Source organism: Nesoenas mayeri (assembly GCF_963082525.1).
Source record: "Nesoenas mayeri genome assembly, chromosome: 20".
Lineage (NCBI taxonomy): Eukaryota > Metazoa > Chordata > Aves > Columbiformes > Columbidae > Nesoenas > Nesoenas mayeri.
The window spans coordinates 5291220-5313992 of record NC_137569.1 but is presented as its reverse complement, the minus strand read 5'-3'; the positions used below and the strand labels follow the sequence as shown (position 1 = coordinate 5313992).

The window sequence follows — 22773 nt, the reverse complement described above, 5'->3', positions numbered from 1 at the left end:
CATGTTTAAGATGATTAATGTTTTTGTATATCATGAATGCTTTGTAATTGTCTAATTAAACTAAATGCCTATGCAATGCTGCTTTTTTTTTCTTTACTTATATATTTTCTCTATATCTAACTAGGCCAGAAGTTTGCTAGGATGTACTTACCTGTGTCTCAGGGATTCTCCTGTTTAGCTTTCTTGCCTCTTTCTCACCTATACAGCTACTTTTCTGTCCCAACACTCCCAAATATTCTGTGTTTGCCACCTGACACTATAGACAAATTGGCCATGTACTCAAGGGCTCAGTACAATATTGCTATGAATGTCATCTTTGCAGATCATTAAAAGGACAATGCATGTCAGTCCATTTAGCTCATTCAGTTGGAAGGAAGGACATATATTACACTGAAAATTATGTGGAATCTGGCTGACCTGCTCTGCAGCCACTATAGTCCCTCTCCTCATTTCCCCTGTGATGTGAGTTCGCTTTGCACGACTGCAAATGGAAATTAAGACACCGGGGTTCGTTTAACAGCACCAGCCGTTAACTTTTTAATCATCGCTTCCTTTACAGGTGGCACTTGAGCAGTGGCTGGTACCGGTTCATTTCAGTTCCACTTTGCACCCACCCAGCATCACAGAACCACAGACTGGCTGGGGCTGAAGGGACCTCTGGAGATCACCCAGTCCAGCCCTTGCTCATGCAGGGTCACCAGAGCAGATCACACAGGGTCACAGGCAGGTCTGAGTGTCCCCAGAGAAGGAGACTCCACAATCTCTCTGGGCAGCCTTGGCCAGGGCTCTGGCACCTCAGAGAAGTTTCTCCTCCTGTTCAGATGGAACCTCCTGTGTTTCAGCCTTCATGTGAAGCAGCCCAGAGAAGTTGCCTGTAACTGTTCCTGCTTGTGCAGCGCTCAAAAAGAAAGTTTCTGGATTTGCTTAGCTGGCAAAAAAGACACTGTGCAAATGAGAAGGGGAAGAGGAGTAAGTTGTGAACAGCAGTAGCTATTTCTGCTGCTGTCAGCATCGAGACCCAGACACAGCGCCCAAGGGAGCTGAGTTTGGGGTAAAACCACAGCAGCTGCTGGGAGCTGGGGTGGTGTCTGAGGGGATCTGCTGCGGAGGGTGGCTGGAAGGGCAGAGAACCAGACTCTGAAGAGAAGCACGCGTCGATACGCCCAAACACCCCGAATCTGTTCCCAGTTCCCCTGTGAAACACGCCGGTGCCGCTCCCGCCGCCTCCCCTCAGCACGGCCTCCGCCACCGCTTCCTTCCGGGACAGCGCCCCGCCCCGGAAGCGGGGACACGCCCTTCCGGCGCCACCGCGGAGGGCAGGAGGCGCCGGGCCGCCGTGAGGAGAGCGGAGCAGCGCGGAGCGGAGCGGCCGCCCCCGCCGCCCGGGGCAACCGGTGAGCCGCGGGTCCGAGCCGCCGCGGGTCCTGTCAGCGGCCCCGCTCGGGGCTTGCCCGGTGCCGCTGGGCCCGGCTGCGGGAAGGGGTTTCCCCGCTGAGGGAGCCCCAGCTGAGGGAGCTCCCCTGAGCCGGTAGTGACAGCTCGGGGACTGTCAGCGTCCCCCCGCGGCCTCTCCGCCGCCGGTTGTTATAATTCGTTCTAAGTGTCGGTGTCACAGCGTCTGAGCCGCCGAGGAGGGTGGGGGGGGCACACCCGGCCCCGCCAACCCCTGTCCCCATCAACCCCTGTCCCGAGGGTTCTCCGAGGGGCACAACAGGATTGGGCTTCATGCACCGGGGTGCAGAGAAACTTAACGTTTGCAGTTCCTAAAACTATTTTTATAATATAGATATTTATAATTATCACTATTTAATTTAGTGGGTGTGTTTCAATAATTAGAGTGAAGGTGTCACTGATAACTGCAAATCTGGCCCCTCCGCCTTTTTTCCTGCGAAGTCCCTTGTGGATCAAGGGGTTTTTGAGTCTTTGGCTGTAAGTGTTACCGCTGCATGGCAGCTTATTGTACGGTGGGTGATCAAAGTCCTTTAAACTCAAGTCCAGTGGAGTCTGGAGTATATTTCAGATGCTGAGCAGCACATTTTAGGTGCTTTTGTAGGTGTTTATCCTTGTGTGAGCACCTTGTGTAGTGTTCAGGCTGTTCCCCCGGAGCAGGGAGTGGCTGGATTTTCAGAGAGGGTGTGAGATACTGGAGGATGAATGATGCACTCGAAGTTATGAAAAACTCCCCAAGGGAGTGGTTCGACGCCGTCCTAAATCTGGCTGGGCTGCCTTGGTCTGTGGCAGAGCGCTGGCAGTGCTGCGGTGGGTCAGCTGAGGGGGTTGTCACAGGCTAAATTCAAGTCTTTATTATTTGTTTTCTAGGCTGAGTGGGGCCCGAATCTGGCCAAGTGCTGGGAATTATTGGCACTGTAGTTTTCGAAGAGGAGTGGCGTTATGGAAGTTGCGTTTTAAATCCATTATTGACATGACTTTTTGTACTTTTCTTGTTTGGTCTCACGGTCATGAAAACTATTTTCAAAGCGGTGCTTTGCACTGGCAGCTCCTCGTGCCGGTGCTCTGGCACTTGTACTGAGTTTTCCAGTTACACAAGACTCCTTTGAGACTCAGGACTGATGAGCACAGGACAGAGGGTTTCCAGGAACAGCACTTTACCCAGGAATTGCATATGTTGGTCTTCTGGACATGGTTACACAAGTGTTTTGCAGGGGGGAGGATTAGGAAGAGAATCAGAACTCAGTGGAATGCTTTGCTGACAAAAAACCCACAAAGCAATGCACAATAGAAGGGAAGAATAGGAATATAAAGACAATCATACCAATTCACAAGATTGCTTTACATAACAGTCTGTGATTATAAGCTTGAAGATAGTCACAGATTCTGGTGTTTAGTTTTGTTTTGCGGTGTTGTCTAGAACAGCTTTCTCAGCTCTGTCCTGAAGTTTGCTATATAATCCCCCATTATGTGTTAAATCATGTTTGTGAAGTCCCATTACAATGCTGTCAGTAACAAGTCAAATACAGATATTTTGAAGTTTTTCTCTGAGGTCGTAGCCAACTTAGTTTTAATTTGTATGCAGGTGAGCGTGGTTGACATGTTGTCAGAAAACAGCGTGTAGAACCCAATCGCCGCTGTTTCTGAGGGGATTTTTAGGAGTTTTAGCCGATCATGTGCTTAATTGAATTCCCAGACAAACCCTACAAAGCATTTTTTAGATGTTTCTTGTGATTTCATTTAAAAGTGCAACTATGAGTCACATGTAGATGGTGAGACAGTCTGTTAATTCATGAATTGATGCTGCTCCTAGCTGAGCGGTCATTGCCACAGGCGGTAGTTAAGAATTTGATGCGGGCAAACAAAACTGTAGCTTAAGATCTGCACTGATGTTGGTGGGGAAAATGCATCTTTAAGTTGAAGTGACTTGTGAGCTCTGCAAATGGAGGGGTGAAGCCTCGTGACCTTCGTGTTTCAGAGGTTTTAATTAGTGGCTGCCATTTCCCTGCCCAATTTTCAGGTGGTGAATATTTCCAGGTGGCTGATCCGACTGTGTGTCTCTCATCACACTTAACAACTGTTTCTTTTCTCAGGATCGCTAGTTAGAAACCCACGCTGTTTGTACTAGGAAATAAGTGCTATAGCTCAGATTTCTTAATTGCAAGAGAGATGCACATTAAACTGTGAAGACTCATATGGTCTATTCTGCAAAGATAGCAGCCATGGTTCTTAATTTGTAAGTTGTCTAATGGCTTTCGTATTTTCTGTTCATGAGTCTCTTAGATCATATTGCCCCACCCTTTCCTTTAAAAGAAATTAACTCATGGTTAATTACTTTTCTGCTAATGACATGCCTGAGTGTTTAGGGTTACACATGAATCATGACTCTTTCAACACTTAACATGGCTTCTTAATAATTTTGTGGCATTTGGGTCAGTGGTTGCTTTTTAGGATAAATATGTTATTTTAAGATTGTTTTTCCATAGGCAAAATTTGTAGTTAAGAGTCCTTAACCCAGTCCCACCCTTCTACCCCCTCAGTTTTGATGCACTTTCTGATCTAAGTCATCAATTTATTTTCAGGAGCTGAAGTTGCAGCAGTTTTAGGTAGGACTGGCTACTCTCCTAATGCAGTGTAAAGTATGGTGTTCTATCCGTGCACCAGTCAAATGTAAACCAGCAACTGCTACTGTAAGAACTGTGTTTTTGGAGACTTCCCCAGTTGTTCTTCTTTTCCTGCTCTGGGATGGTCATTGCAGTGAGTGACACCGGGTCAAACATTGTGGGCACTTTCGTATGAGGAGAATTAATGCAAGTTGCTCATTCTCTCATTCGCTCTGAAGAGTTAAACTTGAAGAGCCAAATCATGACCACTGAAGTCCAGTAAGAAGACTGGTGTAGGTTGTTGCTAAGGGTTGTGCCAAGTTTGAGTAAGGTAAATAGATGAGAGGAAAGCCCCACAAAACAAAACCAACCCAAAACCCCAGCCAAAACCAGAAGCCAAAGGCAGGTTCACACCTTTGTGTCAGCCTGCCTGTTTCGAGTCCGTTATGTGATGTCTTTTTCTGGTTTTATATAAGTTTAATGAACTTGGGTACCGATGTTGAAGCTCATTTACAGAACAGTCTTACAAAGCCAGTGCTTTAAATTTTAGAGTTAGCATGCAGAGTTTTTTAGAAACTGTTTTTCGTAGCTTGTAATAATTATAAGTTGACTTGCAGTTATGTCTTCTTAAAGGTGTCTGTAGATTGATTAAATGAGCCCCCTTTCTACTCAGCTTTGCTATGTGAGCTTTTTCAACCAGCTCTTCCATCAAAGGTGACCTGAACAATCCAGGGCTAATAAATAGTTGATGAAGAAGTCGGTATCTTGTCATTGTGGCAGTGATGCAATGTGCATTGACAATAAAGGGATCTGTTTGCCTGCTCTGTCCCTGGGAGCGAGGTGGGTACATGTTAGAGAGCAACAAGAAAAACAAGCCGGTGGTGTCTGAACTCATGATAAATCTATACTACTTCTAAACCTTATTTCACACACAGTGCTTTTCCTGAAGCCAAAGCTGTGTCTGCAGTCTTTGGAAACCCTGATGTGTTATGAAAATTATTTTAGGTTTACTGCTGAAGAGAGCGTCTCACGTAAGTGTGGTCTTTCATGTGTGTGTTAAATCAGCCCTTAGTGACAGATCCAATTTTGATGAAAGGAACCCCTTTTTTGTACCACATAAAAGCTAAGAATGCACTCTTTACTGGGACTATGATACCTGCTTTAGTAAGTTTACTATTAATTTTTCCAGCTATTTTGTAATCTGGTCAGTGTGAAAATTAAAATATAATCTTTTGCTGCTGTTGAGAGCTTTGAGTCTGATATGAAAGGTACAATGTCCTGGAGCAAAAATTGCTGCGACTTCAGTCCACCTTAAAGAATACTGACAAAAATGGCCCAACGATTGATGGACTTATAATTATGGAGAGAGGGCCTTATGGAAACTTAGAGTTGGTTTTGTGCTTTATGTAACCGGCCTGCATATCAAGATATCATGTGCGATCATCAGGTGTTGACAAACTCTTGGGCTCTGTTCTTATCCCATAGTTTTAATTGTGAAATAGCACTGATGATGAAGGGCTTATCTTTAGTCCCATGGGAATGTAATGGAAGATCATGGGGTGGGGGTGAACATAGGATCTGGTTGCCTCATTTCGTCTCGGTGCAATCTGGTTAGTTCTGCACTGACGCTGGTGAACTTTGCTGCCTTTTTATATGAGCAGCCAATATGCCAGAGGTTGACTCGAGATGGATTTTTCATATTCAGTATATTAAAACTTGTTGAGTTGTTCTTTTCGTTAAAATATAAGTGCTGACCTGCAAAAGTTGGCTGTGAAACTGTTTTGTAATGGCTGTGAAACTGTTTTGTAATGGCTGTGTGTGTTTAAAGGAAGCAGAAAGGCTTTGCTTTAAGTGCAGCATGTGATTTCTGCATATTGATTCAGCGTGACCTCTTTTGTCCCTGGATCTGAAACTGATGTAACTGCAATCGAAAATACTTGAAAGGGAGGCAACTGAACAACTTGCTTCTAGTGGCTTTGCAGCTGCTTACAAACCTCTCCAAAAAGAATGCAAAAAAAATTAATCTTGCTACTAAGAGACCTGCTTTGCTTGCTCCAGGGAAAGCTGCTGAACTTTGACACTAAACAGAGCCTTATTTTTAGTTCTAATGTACTCAGAGGGCCAGCAGGATGCCAGGGTAATTGTGGCTGAAACTTTGCGGATACAGAAAGGTGATTTTTATTGTGCATCTGTATAGAGATAGTGAAAGTGCACAACTGGACAGAAAGCGAGTATGCTGTTGAGCTTTCAGAAGGCAAGGAGTGAGGCAGGGTCATGTATTTAATTCTGTTCCTTTAGCTTTCAGACAATCTGAGTGTCTGAAGTGCGGTGCTTTTAAATAAGAGTGACGGACACCTGAATTCATGAAACTGTGCTACAGACTGCATTTGCAAAACTGTTGTAACTTACTCCATTGCAGAGGGTGATAGGATCAGGGATGTTATTTCCTTGGGTGATGAGGTCGGTGTAAAATTTCTCTGTAGTTTGTGTTATGAAGAGGTTTTTATCTGTTCTGTCTTTATTAGCTCCTCATAGTATACAGTGAAAACATTCACACTGATCAGCTTTGTCATTAATGGCAATATTGCAGATTTTATACGAGGTGTGTTTTCTAGTACAGGCACCTGCAATAGAAGTTTCTAATCAAAATGCTGCTGCAGCTTCTGTTTTTAGGAAGTGGCCCTTAAACTGCATCAGGAGCAAGTGAAGAGTTTCGAGCTTTTGCTTCCCTGCTCTTTACAGAATTGGTGATAAAGGGCACGTGTGAAGCTCTGAGGATGGGCTGTGTTTCCAAATGCTGCCAACATGCAATTGCCGTCCCAGGCTGTGCAGCTGAAAAACATTTGATGTTTAATTTCTTGTCTGTTAGATAGATTGTGTGCTGCTTTTCTCCTAAATGAATACACCATTTAGAACTAGAGGGAAGTAGTTGAAACATCCTTGGGAGCAAGCTGGCATGTGGGATGGCTTCTGTCAAGCAAAAAAAGAAAGGGGAGGGCTGGATCGTTGGATAACAGGCGCTGCAGTGTCTGTGTAGGCTTGAAAAGAAATCTTTTTGTTGCAGTCACTATAGATAAATTCTCTAGAGCTGTGCTTTATACAGATGCCCAACTTAACTCTGAAGTAACTTGAGTACCTAAGGACATGGAGGTGCATCTCGTCCCTGTCAGCTGTGATACTTCGCTGTGCTGTGAAGACATGTTCTTTGAGGCCAAAGTTACATTATCTAAAGTCTCACCGTTGTGATTCTTTGCAGTGACATTCTTGGCCTCAATACAAACCTATTTACATTTTGTCTCTTGCTCAGTTGGCTTCTCCTTAATGAAATACAACAAGGGCAAGTGTAGAGTCTTGCATCTGGGTAGGAACAACCCCAGGTTCCAGTATAAGTTGGGGAATGACCTATTAGAGAGCAGCATAGGGGAAAGGGACCTGGGGGTCCTGGTGGACAGCAGGATGACTACGAGCCAGCACTGTGCCCTTGTGGCCAGGAAGGCCGACGGCACCCTGGGGTGGATTAGAAGGGGGTGGTTAGTGGGTCAGAGAAGTTCTCCTGCCCCTCTACTCCCCTACCCAGGGAAGTTGTGGAGTCTCCTACTCTGGAGACATTCAAACCCGCCTGGACAACTTCCTGTGTAACCTCATCTGGGTGTTCCTGCTCCATGGGGGGATTGCACTGGATGAGCTTTCGAGGTCCCTTCCAATCCCTGACATTCTGGGATTCTGTGATTCTTCGGTGGTAACTGCAACTAGCTGCATTTCTTTTTTCCTCCATTGCTTCACGTTTCTGTGACTATTAGAACAACGTCCTGGTGAGATCAGAGAATTGTGCCTTTTTCCACTTGTGCACGTAGCTGTCTGAGGTACATGTGACTGGTACTAGAGCCACTGAGTGCAGTTTGCATGCCAAAGCGATGCAAAGTTATGCTAATGCTGCAGTTGGCTCTCAGGGCTGGGTGGTTATGTAATGGTGCCCTTCCTCCTGTCGCCTGTATTTTGTTGCTATGGTACTATTAAATAATTAAAACAGGTGACTTCTTTCTAAAAGGCAAGCCTTTGAAAGAATTGATTTCTAGCAGGCTGTTATCATGTTTCTGTCTTTAACCCTTTTCTCTTTAAACAGGAAGAAAATGAACCTGAAATCTGAACGCAGAGGAATTCACGTTGATCAGTCAGAGCTCCTGTGCAAGAAGGGATGTGGTTACTATGGCAATCCTGCTTGGCAGGGATTTTGCTCCAAGTGCTGGAGAGAGGAATACCATAAGGCCAGGCAGAAACAGATTCAAGAGGATTGGGAGCTGGCAGAGCGGTAAAGAGCCCTCTTTATTCCTTCGTCTTTTACACTAGGATGACTTCTAAATACTATTCCTGTCTCCTGTTTTCTAGTCCTATTTGCTCTGACTCAGTTGCATCATAAGTTCTCAAATTTGACCTTTCCAGCAGGAATCAAAATCTTCCTTTTGATGCAAAGATGAATATTTATGACATTCTAATTTAAGAGGCTTCAAAAGAAAATCTGTGCAGTAACAAATGTAAACACCCTCCACCAAATACTTTGACCTAATTTGCATACTGAAATCTGTAATTTTAACAGTTTGAAGGGTGAAAGTGACAATTTTCACAGAATTGACTGGGTTGGAAAAGACCTCAGAGATCATCCAGTCCAACCCTTGGTCCAGCTCCAGTCCATTCACTAGATCATGGCACTAAGTGCCATGTCCAATCTCAGTTTAAAAACCTCCAGGGACAGTGAGTCCAGCACCTCCCTGGGCAGCCATTCCAATGCCTGACCACTCTCTCTGCACAGAATTGCTTTCTAAACTCCAGCCTAAATTTCCCCTGGCAGAGTTGAAGCCCATGGCCTCTTGTCCTATTGCTGACTGCCTGGAGAAGAGCCCAATCCCCACCTGGCTAGAACTGCCCTTCAGGTAGTTCTAGAGAGTGCTGAGCTCACCTCTAAGCCTCCTCTTCTCCAGACTAAACAAGCCCAGCTCCCTCAGCCTCTCCCCATAGGGCTTGTGTTCAAGTCCCTTCCCCAGTCTTGTTGCTCTTCTCTGGACCCGCTCCAGCACTTCAATCTCTTTCCTGTCCTGAGGGGCCCAGAACTGAACACAATACTCCAGGCGTGGCCTCACCAATGCAGAGCACAGGGGAAGGATCACTGCCCTTGTCCTGCTGACCACGCTCTTTTGGATACAGGACAGGATCCCATTGGCCTTCTTGGCCACCTGGGCACACCGTTGTCTCGTGTTGAGCTTCCTGTCACTTAGTCCCTCCAGGTCCCTTTCTGTCTGACTGCTCTGCAGCCACTCTGTGCCCAGCCTGGAGCGCTGCAGGGGGTTGTTGTGGCCAAAGTGCAGGACCCGGCACTTGGCCTTGTTGAACTTCATCCCACTGGAATCGGCCCATTTTTCCAGTCTATCCAGATCCCTCTGCAGAGCCCTCCTGCCTTCCAGCAGATCTCTGTATGTGCTTACCTTAACGTATTTGTGGGGTATACCAGAACTCCAGGAAAAAGTGCAAATGACTTGAGACATGTGTCTGTACTTGAGTCTGGAACACTTTAGTGATCTTCAGTTACCTAGTGGTACATTAACCAAGATAATTAGGGGAGGAAAAGGAAGGAAACTAACAAGGAGAAAGCATTAAGTGCAGGGTTCTCATCAAGCTGCCTGAAGGTGACATCTTTGGAAGTTCTCTGAACTTCACTTGGGTCCAAATTCACGGCTATGGTTTAGAAGCCCCCAGTTTTCTGGTATCTAACTACCCTAGACCCTGTTATCTTAGGCCTTGAAGTTATTTGTTTGGTTTTGAAGTTCTTTTTACTGTTGGGAACAAATTAACTGCAAAGGCAGGTAGAGAGAAATGTGTGAGACCCTTTTTGGCATAATCAGAGGGTGCCAGGTAAGTGATCACAGTACAGAGAATGTGTCATTTCTTTTTTCTCTGCCATAAATTTGGCTTAAACAGTTAATAAAAACTTCAGGATTTTTTGAGTAGATAGTTGTGCTGTCAGTCTTACAATGTCTATGTGCAATAAAATGGGGCATTTGAGGAATTCTTTAATCAGTAACTGTTCAGTTGGGAGATGCTAAAGGAAGAGATAAGCTGTGATTGTTTGCAGTAGTAGGCAGACAGGCTTGACAGCACAGATAAGACACAAGTCCTGCTTTAAGAGACTACAAAGGCAAGACCATTTATTGTCTTGAGCTGGATGGATGTTTAAATAAAATTGCTTAACCTTTTAGCATCTTGAAGAGCAATATAATTTAACCCATTTTATTCTTCCTGCATAGGAAGAAAAGTAGACATGGAAGGATGAGTTTGTTTGCCCTCACCCCTTCTTTTGTACACATAGATTAAAAGATGGGCTTGGTCTTTGCAAAGCACTTACCAGTCTTGCAGTGAAGTGGTTTGCCTCATTCATTCAAGCAAGCATATGTATCACCAAGACTTTAAAAGCAAATTATGACAACAGTGATCTATTTCCCAGAATATTTCTGAGATTGTGACAGGATATTTGACTTGCTCAGCTGCTAGCTGTGGTTTCTGTCTTCTGTAAGAGTAATTAATTTATTTATTGCACAGGAAATTAGCTTCTTTGTGCTGTTTTTAAGCACTTAAATTAGCCTTACATTTTTCTAATTCCAGGCTTCAGCGTGAGGAGGAAGAAGCTTATGCCAGTAGTCAGAGTACCCAAGGGGCACAGTCACTGACCTTTTCAAAATTTGAAGAGAAGAAAACCAATGAGAAAACACGAAAGGTCACTACCGTGAAGAAGTTCTTCACCGCTTCTTCCAGAACAGGAGCTAAGAAGGGTAACTGCCCCCTTTGCTTTTAGTGGTTCTGTACAACATATTAAGTTAAAAAGTATTTTCTGTAGACATACTAAAAGGCAGAGTAATGCTCTGTGACTTGACTTTAAAAAGTTGACATAATGATTCTTCTGGAGAGTGATATTTGAAGTCTTACTGAAAACATGAGCTTTTGGGTGATGCCGAACAATCTTTTAAATAGAACAGTGCACTTTTAAACCTGTGGCTGTGTTTGTGTTAGTTATACAGGAGCTCTTCCACTAAAGTGTAGTACAAAGGTGCTCCTAGTGGTGGTCTACAGATGAGTGGAAGCATCTTGTTTGCATGACACATTTGTGCTCAGTTAATGAGTCAACCGTAGTATCATACCGTGGTTTGGGACTTGAAGGGGCACTGGCTGTCAGTCACCCCAAACAAACCGACATATCTAAGTGTGAGAGAAATGCTGATATAAAGTACCAGGTGATGCTGCCAAAAGGGATCACTTCACAGATTGAAGAAGAAAATTGCAATGTGTCAGTAGGGTGCCTTTAAATGAAAATAAATGTGAAAAGAAGCTTGTAGTGTTTACGCCTATGTGGGCTGGGAATATCAAGTTTATGGTTGGCTGAATGTTTATTCTACAGAATGTGTTGTAAGTAAGAATGATTAATGGCACTAGTGTCTTTGCATAGCAATAGCTTACATGGGTAAAAAGCCAAAAAATGCCAGACTGTGGAGGAGGCATTCTGGAAGAAAAGGCAACGTTAATGTGTCTTAGCCTTATAGCCAATGCATTTCTTTAGTAAGAAATTCTAAATGTGTCTGAATTTCATCTTAGAATTTGCCTTAGTGCGTGGGCAGCAGCCGGCTAGGTGAAGCATTCGGCTTTGTATTGAAAACCTGTTTTTACGTTCATTCTTCTCACTTTCTATATTTTCTTTCTCTTTTTTTATCCCCTTAATCTCTCCGGACATGCTCCCGCTCTCGGTGCCTTGCTTGCTTTTGCATTTATTTCAGTGGCTCAAGAGAAAATCGTTAAGCAAGGACAGCTTGGGAGGGAGCGCAATGCTGATAACATTCTCAGGGATTTGAAGGAGATTTTTACTCCCTCCTGGGAACTGGCTTCCCCTACCGAAGGTAATGCGGTACAGCCCCAGCCAGCCGGCTGCCTGCGTTTAGTGAGCTTCCTTCTTAGCTGGGCTTTGCAAAATACAAACTAGGGTTGTGCCACTTCTAACTTGTGCCGTTGAATATGAAGACGACAAAAAAGACAAGTCTAGCGTCTTGAGGTGAACTTGAATCTCTAATTGATTGCGTTTTGGTAGGGAGGATATATGAATAAAGCTGAAGCTTCTTTGAGCTCTACCTTAGTGTGACATCTGAAGGATTATGCAGTTTAAAAAAAATAGAAAAGAACTTTGTAAGAAGTAGCTACATCTTGTGCTGCTTCGTCTTTTTGTCAAAGAATAATTCCAGGTTGCCATTATAAACCTGATTATAAGTTGAAACTACTTCAGTTTACTAGTTCATATTTCAAGAACTTGTACATTCTCAAAACATCTCCAGCTGTTTGTTATATTAATCAAGAAGACAATTTAAAAATCAAGGGAAGACGCACTGGTTTCATTTTAACCAAAAAGATGCCAGAACCCGTGATGCAAACAGCTTTAGGTCTTGTCTTATATTCTTTGTTTGCAATTCTGACGTGTTCTGCTGACTAATGAAATTTGAAGATGTACCATTTGCAAATTAAATGAAGAAGACAAATGAGTGTCTTCTGATGACAACACTTCTATGGTTTTTCACTCGGACTCGGATGGTGACCATGGCACAACCATAGTGAATCACTGGCGTGCTGATGTTCTGCTGTGACAACTTGCATTTTTCTCAAATGCCTTGAGAAAGATTTTAGTCTTAATAGTGTTTATTCTTTGTGAAGATGATCCTTTCTTAACTCTTCCCATACTTTCTTTTTGACATATTTCCTCTGCTAGGTTCTCTTCAACTTGTTTAGATGGAATTTCTCTTCTGTAATCACCTTCTTTTTAGTTAGACTTAATTCTTTTAGAATACCTGACAGAGCTGAAAATATTTTGTTGCTGAAAGTACATTTGTTCCTGCATTCCTTAATCTGCTTAAATTAACAGTAATCTGCCTCAGTTGACTACATCTCTCTAGTAACTAAAAAGTAATCTATTTGTGACTGTAGAAAACATATTCATATTCCTTAAGGTCAAATAGCAGGGCGAGGTTCATTATTTTTATAATACATTGAACTTAATGTTGAAATCACTAAATCTTCAGCCGTTCTTTGAAATGAAGTCAGTAATCAATGATGGGAAAACTATCTTGTAATTCTACCCTTTCAAAAGTTGCCATTCATCTTGAATACAGCACAGGGATTCTACTTGGAATCTTGGGTATAAAGAAGGTTGGAGGAAACCCCCTCTGGGGTTCTTGTGTCACCACAAAGGAGATTGATTTGCACTTTCTGGCTCAATAGTTACAGTTGGAATGTAAATATTTGTAAAACCTTTTTCATTCTTATCACTTAAACACTGTGAATGTTCTAATGGTACCTGACTGAATGTTCTAATGGTACGTGGCCAAATTAGGTAGAGAAGGTTGTGCTGAAGAGATCCTGATGAGTCCTGTGCTTTGGTCAAATGGTCAGTGGATTGTACAGCTTTGAATTTCCTGTAGTTCTGAATCTTTTTAAAAGCAAATAACAGCAAACAAAAAATAACCCTGATAAGCTACCTCAAGCTCAAATTCAGTATAGCAATTTAAATATACTAATCCCATCTATTTCCTTTTATTTTGGAGTTCTGCATGTACGCTTATTGAAACAAGGATTTTTTTTTGCTGTGCATGTTTGTATTTCCAGATTGAGATTTGTTTGTATCATGTTGATCACGAATATTTTAATGTTTTCTGTCTCTTTGCTGCTCGCTTTTCATCATGTTCATTTACATCATCTCTGTTCAATCCTTCATTTTGAGCAGTGTTGGCTGGAAAGTTGAAAGGTGGGTGAGCTACACGTGGGTAGCGAAGGCGTTGGATCAGTACAATTAACTTGCAACGCAAACTTTGGACAATCAGACGTGTTTGTGTGGAAAAAACCCTGTGGTTGTAGCTCTATAAACTCACACCCGGTGCTGTGTGCGCTCTGTGTACCTGTGACAGACCTGGTGCTTCTGCTCTTGCTGAAACACAAATGGCCACGTTCTCATTTACACGGCAGGTGGGATTCTGCGGCATCTCCTGCGTTTGCACCAACCTCCTGCTCCCGGCCCTTGTCTCGTGTGGCTGATGCTCCTGCGAGGTGGTAGGAAGCCGGCCCGGGGAGCTGATCTAGCTGAAAAAGAACCCATAAGAAACATTTCTGACTGGAACTGCCCCAGATTACTCCTCCCAGCACTAGTTCATGAGCCAGTTGAGTTAATACTTGTGTTGGTGCAAGCGAAGGAGCAGGAATGTAAAGGTGAGGGCAAACGGAAAAGGGACCACTGCGTTATCTTAAACTGCTGCAGAATCCCATCTGAAAACCTTGACCTTAAATGGAGATGTCTTACCTGAGAATAAAAGTGTGAGAAACGGGAAAACAAACTCATTTTACAGTAATTTGCCAATATAAAAAGGCCATTAATGTAAATGGGTATGTGGCTATAAATGTTTCGCTTCAGTGGAATACTCAGTTTCCTAGAGTTCTGTTTAGTAATATCCAATGTTTCACTGGTAAAGCTTGAAAAATAAATGCTTATTCGTCAGCACAGCTGAAAAAAACCCACAACCTGGTATTTTAATCCACATTAAACCCTTCCTGAATTCATCCATCAGTGTAAAAAGGCTAATCTGATGTGCCTAAATTTTCCCAGCAGAGATCCAAGAAGCCAAGGCTCCCAGCCCTTCTATAAACAGGCAGGCGAGCATCGAGACAGATCGCGTGTCCAAGGAATTCATCGAATTTCTCAAGACGTATCATAAACCTGGACAAGATATCTATAAGCAATGTAAACTATTTTTGGACACGATGAATCATAAAAGGGTAAGTTTTGTATGCCTTTTACGTAGATAAAATGGGGAAATTAGGGAGAGGGGGAGAAGATGCTGCTCTTCTGCCAGCAGTTTGGGTTTTTTTCTATTGTATACAGGAATATTGTATACAGAGCGTCCCAACACATAGGAAGTCAAGGAAGGGAGCCAGGAGACCTGCGTGGTTAAACAGGGAACTGCTGGGTATGCTCAAGTGGAAGAGGAGAGTTTATAGATCATGGAAGGAGGGGCGAGAATATAAGGCTGTTGTCAGAGGGTGTAAGGAGGCAACTAGGAAAGCTAAGGCCTCCTTAGAATTAAACCTGGCGAGAGGGGTCAAGGACAACAGGAAGAGCTTTTTCCAATATGTGGCAGATAAAACTAACACCAGAGGCAACGTAGGCCCACTGATGAACGAGGTGGGTGCCCTGGTGACAGAAGATACAGAGAAGGCAGAGTTACTGAATGCCTTCTTTGTCTCTGTCTGCTCTGCCAGGGGCTGTCCTGAGGAGCCCCGTACCACTGAGGCCCCAGAGGAAGGCAGGACAACGGAGGAGTTTGCCTGGGTTGATGAGGACTGGGTTAGGGAGCAGTTAGGCAATCTGGACATCCATAAATCCATGAGTCTGGATAAGATGCACCCGTGGGTGCTGAGGGAGCTGGCTGAGGTCATTGCTGGGCCGCTCTCCATCATCTTTGCCAAGTCTTGGGAAACGGGAGAGATGCCTGAGGACTGGAGGAAAGCAAAGGTCAGTCCAGTCTTCAAAAAGTTATAAAGAAGTCTAAAAAGTTATAAAGATAATACAGAATCAGACTCATTTTCTTTGGAGAAGGGGAACTTGACTGTGCTTTTTTGTTTTAAATACGGAATAAGAGTTACATCTTAATATTCCATGTTAAAATAATGTTACTGAAATATTAATGTGTCTGTAGTGCCACCTATGGTTGAAATGAGTCAATATTCAGCACTTTTTTTCCCCCCCTACCTTTCCTATTTAGTATGTAGTTACTCAAATTATATCCTCAAATTGGACTGGAAATACAGCGAGTTCTGCTGGAATCTTCCATGCAGATTCCACTTTAAAAACATCTTGAAGTTTGTTGTTTTTTTTTCTCTTGGAACTGATTCATTCCACGCATAGAGTTTGTGAAAATAGTAGGTTTTTATTATTGGTTATAAATATTGAAGATACTCTGGTGTCCTGGTGCCTTGATAGTTTGTGCTAGTCAAAAAGAAGTCTTTCTCAAAATGTACAGTTTGCTACTACACATAAACCAGGCCTAAAATGCAGCTCTGCCATCAGAGATGAGACTTTCTGTTCAGGGTGACTGTAGTTTTTGGCCTTAGAGAATTCAGAAACTAAGTTTTCCTTGGTTTATTTTTGTTTTTACATACAGTTCTATGCTGCTACTTCAGTGCCTTGATCATTAAACTTAATTTTAACCCCTCAGACCTCTAGTTTGTTCTTCAGTAGCTCAGCTAGTGCTCAACACTGTTGTTTCACAAATAACATTGCGAATATATTTCATAGTAACTTTATAGTTAGAAGTGTTTACTGTATAGCTATTCTTTCACATATATGGTTTATGTTCTTAGTTTTTTGGTATACTGTATATAGTAATTTAAAAAGCTATGGACACAAAATTGGGAGCAAGCATTCTGCTTAACAGTCTGTTATTTTGTCACCATTACTCGGGGATGTGTCTGGGGAAAATGGCATTGCCCCTGTCCAGCTCCATTGCTAATAACCAGCTGTTCAGCAAATAAAATAGGTCTGTCACATGTTAAAGAGCCATTATATCTTGGTCTCTCATATTTTTTTAATATAATTTAGCCAACATAAACACCTCTGATGATATATTTGCATTCTCAGACTGTTAGTGCGGCTGGACACATTCCTGAAACAAAACATCAGAGGCGTTGCTGCCATTTCTTCGGCATATCCACACTTAATCCGTTCTCTGTTACAGCACTTGAGTATTGAGGAGCAATCGGAATGTGCCCAGGACTTCTATCAAAATGTAGCAGAGAAATTACAGACGCGTTGGAAAGGTATCTCCTATCTTACTGCTGAAAAAGCAATGATTTGAGGGTAAAGCCTCCTGTATTTTCAAGTACAAACGAAGCATTCCTAACCAGCTTTCAGAAATGCTGTTAAAAATTCTAGTACCATAGTTAGAACTATTCCCAGCAGCACCAGTTTGGTAAAGTTTTACAGTCTAAATGATTTGTTTTAACAGGTTTCTCTTGAACTCTCAATTCAATGTGGGTCAGTTGTTTTCATTTCTTGTTTTAAATTCAGTGCTATTTGTTTAAAACTGAAATCGACTGTGTAGCCTCAACCCAATTAACAGGCTGTGAGCCTCGGGTTACACTGCCCTGCACAAGAAGCCAGTGAGAGCGGAGTGTTGCTGTTGCGAATGGTGTTGATGTGCCTGGTATGTAAATGGCACAGCTTAAGCAGACCCAGGGATTTTTTTAGACATAAACAGGAACACAGGACTTGGAAGACCTCACTGGATTTGTTCTCCAAGACTATATTTTTGAGCAATATTCTTGTAAGCTACGAGCAGCTGAACCTAATTTGTGTGTTGAATGTGCTTCGTTGTGAGCCTGTGCACGTACTCACTTTGGCATGTGCTGTTCTCACCGTTATTATGTTTTTACTTCTGCTGCACAGAGTGAAAATAGTCCAAATATATCCATTCTTTATTAACTCAGGTTGTCTGAAATCAATAGTACTGCTTTGGTGGCATTAGGATCAAACTGTATTTAATCTTCCAAACACCGGAATACTTTATTTACTGTATTGGGTGGGATTTGTGCCTTTCAGTGCCCCCTGAAAAGGTTGAGAAAGCAATGGATCAGATTGAAAAATACATTATGACTCGACAGTATAAATATGTCTTTTGCCCTGAAACAACTGATGATGAGAAGAAAGATCTTGCTGTCCAGAAGAGAATCAGGTAAGACATTGAAAGAAAAATAGTTGAGTAATCCACAGTCCCGTGAATGAGCTCTGAATCAGGCACCTTACAATCTTTTGCTGTATATACACAAGTGGCAAGCTTTGTAACCAGAAAGAGTTAAAAACAGAAGGAATGAATAGCATAAATAACAAAAACTACTATGCTGGGAAAACTAATTGGTGTGCTTTTGTTAAGTCATAGCAACAAAAAGAGAATATTTTTTCTGGAAATAAATGACATCAGTGGAATAAACTGGCTTAAAACTGGACTAGTGCCTCATTGACACAAAGCGCTCCTTGTGCATTGAATTCAAGAAGCAGCTGGTTTCAAACACCTGAATGTTACTGGCACAGAACGGTTTAACATTTTTTCTTGTCGTAGGGCTTTGCACTGGGTAACTCCACAAATGCTGTGTGTTCCGGTCAATGAAGAAATTCCAGAAGTCTCTGATATGGTTGTAAAAGCAATTACAGGTTTGTGAACGATGACGTTTACATTCACAGCTTTGAATTTCTGATGTCTTGTTCACAGAGATTATTTTCTGCCATCATCAGAAGGGGGCCCAGGCTGTGAGATTTGCAATAGTCTTTGCGCTGTTGGATTAGTGAAGCGGGAATAATTTTTCCATCACAGAAGTGTTCAGGCTTACCTGCTGTATTTGAAGGACTTGGGACTAAAGCAAGAGAAGGTTGAATAAACTGATACCTTTATGGATTGGACTAGATCATCTTTTGAGGTCCCTTCCAATCCCTAACATTCTGTGATATCAAGCACCACAGATAAAACTTATGCAATTCCAGTATTGTCCAGTAAGTCTCCTACTCACTCAGGTGTCTGATTAATAAGATTTTAATGATTTGAGAACTTTTTTTTTATCTTACAGACATTATCGAAATGGATTCAAAGCGCGTCCCTCGTGATAAATTAGCATGCATCACCAAGTGCAGCAAGCATATATTTAATGCTATTAAAATCACAAAAAATGAACCGGCTTCTGCTGATGACTTTCTTCCAACACTTATATACATTGTTTTGAAGGGAAACCCACCCCGTCTGCAGTCTAACATCCAGTATATAACACGCTTCTGTAATCCAAGCAGGCTAATGACAGGAGAAGACGGCTACTATTTTACCAACCTGGTAAGTGGGGGAATAGTGCTTGTATTTTAGACGACAAGATTGTCTTTTATTTGGATGTTGGAATTTCCAATAAAGCAAACGCAGCATAACATAGAAGGAAAATTAAGACTCCTCTTCAAATAGTGTTTGAGGTTACTTAGAGTACAGCGAACTCTTTTGCTTTATATCTCCTCTCTCTTCCTTCTCTGCTTTCCAAACCGGTCAGTGCTTTGCTTTCTTTATAATATTAAATCTTTTAGTTGAACAGTCTGATACTAAGATATGTTTTTATTCTGTAAGGAGGTAAGTACTTTTTATTCCAAAAATCCTGAGTTTGGGCTGTGCAGATGTTATGGATGCAAAGTTCCCAGTTTAAGCCCATGAGAGTTTCTCTTGAAGGGGCTGCAGAACAAGACCATTAATGTGTGGGGGTAAACAGGCTTTTTAAAGCTTCTGCAGGAGGCATTTATTGATGTGCTTGTTTATATTAGAATGAATTATAATTATGAATCTGGCGTCACTGCATTTCATTGTAAAGCAATTCTCGAGGGAAAATATGTAGCTGAATGAAATACTTGGAATCTTAAAAATTCCTTTCAGCCGGAGAAGAGCATCCACAAGGTGAGATGGGCATTTGACATCCCTTATTTCAGAAAACGGAGAGCATAGCAGATCTCTGCTGATTAGATGATTAAATATTAATATAGTGCTCTTGTCTAGTTGTCATGTCTTGTTCTTTTTGACTTCTCACCTCCAAAACACAGTGACCCTGAGGTTTGCAATGGACATTAAGTGGTGAATTGGTACCGTTCTGTTGAAATGGTGTCTCCCTGTATTATTCTCTGAGTTTTTACCTTCTTCAGACTTTGGGGAGAGGAGAGAGGCATGTAAACCGTCTGATATCATTAATTTCTGGAAAAGCTCTTCTTCAGGAAGCATTAAATAATACGATCAGTTACTGATCTAACAGCGGGATTAAAAAATAGAAAGCGTAAGTTCCAATGTGTAGCTCGCAATGATACTCACTGTGTTTTCTTTGCAGTGCTGTGCCGTGGCCTTCATTGAAAAACTGGATGCTCAGTCTTTAAATCTAAGCCAAGAAGATTTTGATCGGTTTATGACTGGTCAAGCGTCCCCGAAGAAGCAAGAATCCGACAGTTTTTCCCCTGATGTGTGCCTGGGTGTTAAGCAAATGTACAAAAACTTAGACCTGCTATCTCAGTTGAATGAGAGACAGGAAAGGATTGTCAACGAAGCCAAGAAGCTTGAGAAAGACCTCATAGATTGGACTGACGGAGTTACAAAGGAAGTCCAAGATATTGTTGAGAAATATCCATTAGAAATAGAACCAAAAAATCAAGCCTTAGCAGCTATTGACTCTGAAAATGTGGAGAATGACAAGCTGCCCCCACCACTGCAGCCTCAGGTTTATGCAGGATAATTCTCGCTCTTAACTTTGAAAAGCATCATTATCCTCACCTAGTAATATCTACTACTTGGGAAGGAAAATAAATGTAAGGCTAAAAATCAGATGAGCTTAAATCAGTACATTTTTAAAGGTACCTTTTTTTTTTTTTTGTTAAGTGTAATGAATTGTATTTATTTTAGTCAAGTAGATTTCTATTAGGCTTTTGTGGGTTTTTGAACTGGATTTAAATTTTCTACACAAACCGGTGTAATTTTTAAGCAACACTAGTCCATTGGCATCTTGCCCCGAAATCTTCCTTCTAGGCATGCACTTACTTGTTTTTAATAATTAGTTTAACTTCCAGCATTTGAGTTCAAGCAGAAACTCAAAAGATACTGATGTTAGTCTGAGTTTATTCTGTAGCTCTAAAGATGACATATATATTGTAAAATATGTACAATTGTAAATAGATTTAAAATCATGTCTCAGCTGTGCATGACATCTTGTGTGTGAGTGCAAATGATACAGAAGTGTTCATTTTGGCACCTTTCAGTTAAGTCACGTTGCAGTATAAAGGCAAGTACACTGTTAATGTTTCGGTAAGCTGGGTGGTATAACTGATGAATTAAGAGTCAGGCAGGATATTGTTGTAACCATTTGAAAACTTGATACTCATCCTGTAATCTGCTCTATAGAAAAAAAAGAAGTGCTATTTAAAATATGACATTTCTTCATGTAAATGTCCTCTCTGCTTTGTCAGTACACCTGGGAGCCCTCAGCCCTGCACGTAAGTGCTGATGTTACTGCTCTTGAGGAGAACGTCGAGCCGAGCTTCAGAAAGGAAGGAAATATTTCTGTTAAAGATTGTGTCATGGGGAACCAAAAAGGGTTGGGGAGGAGGTACTGCAAGATTTGCACATGAAGTGGCTTTTTGCCTCATAATTTCCATCATTGGGTTAGGTCTTGGTTGCTTTTTTGACAATCCTGGTAGATATATAAGTTCCTATAACTAGAGGCTGCTTTTTAGAAGAGCATGAGCCATTGCTCTGAGCAGAAAGGTGCACTCTATTTTCATGTCACATCAATTTTCTGATATTTGGTGACCCCCCTGTAGCAAAGTTAACCTTGCTGAAGTATTGAACATCAAGTTAAAAAGGGCTTTATATCACTAGAAGTTTAATCAGTGTATTTAATCAGCTCCTTCCACAAAAAGTAACCTCTTGCCAAATAACTTTTTTATGCCGGTGAAACGTTTTTTAAATTATCTTCCAGTTAATCTGTTCTGCCGTCACTTCTTCGTGTACCCGAGATATCGAACATAAAGCTGCTTTAGCTGAGCTACTCCTGAGCAGTGTTAAATTCTTACTATCGAGGAGGGAAGGACCTACCTCTTTATTACGATCCACTGCTTTAAAACCACTTATTTTAAATTTGCACTGCAATAATTTCAGACCACAACTGTGATTTGTCCCTTTTTGTCAAATGCATTTCTCCATCTGATCTATGCATTCCCAGTGGTTCGGAGATAACCAGTTACCCCGAACTCCACTGCTGGTGAAGCAATGAGCTAACCGACTGATCACAATAAATGGGATTATTTAATGTATCCATATGTCACTACACCCAAATTGCTTAGGATCTGACCAGTGCTTGCAGTAAATAATACTGCAAAAAAAGTCTTTATTTTCTTTATAAACACTAGGTGCTAGTTCTGATACCCAAGTACACAGGTTTTGCTGAGGGGGAGGGAAGCAAACTTTCAGCTATTGTGTAAATTGCCATGTTTAAATAAAAATGCATACGTTATGCCCTTGTTAATGCGTTCCTAACAATCTCATCACCGGGTTTTGTTATGCTGTTAATGATTAATGTGCATATAATTGCGGGTGCTTCTGCATTCCCTGTGTTTTGGGAGACACAACCCTCGGCCATTCAAGTGCAAGCCTGGGTTACAATGTCTTTTTTTTTGCAGAAAGATCATTGTAGTGATTAAGTTCTCAAGACTTGCTGGTGGATTTGTAGCTAAAGTGTCTCTTATTCATATGTTATCGAGCAACGTTTAGGGGGAGCGTTTTCAGCAACCAAATCCTGAGTGCCCCAGGTGAGATGCGTTTCCAGACCCCGTGGAACGAACTGGGAGCAGCTCTCGCAGGAACCTGCGTTGCAGTGTCGGGGTAACCAGGCTCCCGTAAGATTTCGTCTATATTTAATTAAGCAAATGACCTTTCTGTAGGTAAAACGGGTAAATAGTGTTGTCTTGCTTCAACGTCAGGCAGTTCGGTTGCCCCAGTAACAACTGCGGAGTGTTTAAAAATCCAGCCTGGGCAAGGCGTGTTTGGCATCGGACGCTTTATTATTTTAATGTTTTGGGTAATTTTAATTGAAAATGGGG

General features: G+C 42.1%; 1 protein-coding gene across 3 annotated transcripts; it reads left to right on the top strand.

Moving 5' to 3' along the window:
- The first annotated feature begins 1309 nt into the window (after window positions 1-1309).
- Window positions 1310-22268, top strand: RABGEF1 (RAB guanine nucleotide exchange factor 1). Of its 3 annotated transcripts, XM_080357220.1 has the most exons (10): window positions 1310-1394; window positions 8176-8361; window positions 10704-10870; window positions 11867-11986; window positions 14731-14897; window positions 16856-16937; window positions 17719-17851; window positions 18236-18327; window positions 18738-18994; window positions 20016-22268. In XM_080357220.1, exons 2-10 carry the CDS (start codon window positions 8183-8185, stop codon window positions 20412-20414), a joined length of 1596 nt encoding a protein of 531 aa, XP_080213346.1. In that variant the 5' UTR covers window positions 1310-1394; window positions 8176-8182; the 3' UTR covers window positions 20415-22268. The 3 variants fall into 3 exon arrangements, with proteins under 3 accessions (XP_080213346.1, XP_080213348.1, XP_080213347.1); XM_080357222.1 differs by lacking the exon at window positions 11867-11986; XM_080357221.1 differs by lacking the exon at window positions 11867-11986 and having other exon boundaries at window positions 14728-14897.
- The last annotated feature ends 505 nt before the right edge of the window (window positions 22269-22773 follow it).

Excerpts from the sequence above, each read along its gene's own strand:
- RABGEF1 (XM_080357220.1), top strand. The coding sequence starts at position 8,183 with ATGAACCTGAAATCTGAACGCAGAGGAATTCACGTTGATCAGTCAGAG. Across the intron at positions 8,362-10,703 it reads GATTGGGAGCTGGCAGAGCG|GCTTCAGCGTGAGGAGGAAG; the intron begins GTAAAGAGCCCT and ends TTCTAATTCCAG. Across the intron at positions 14,898-16,855 it reads ACACGATGAATCATAAAAGG|CACTTGAGTATTGAGGAGCA; the intron begins GTAAGTTTTGTA and ends TCTCTGTTACAG.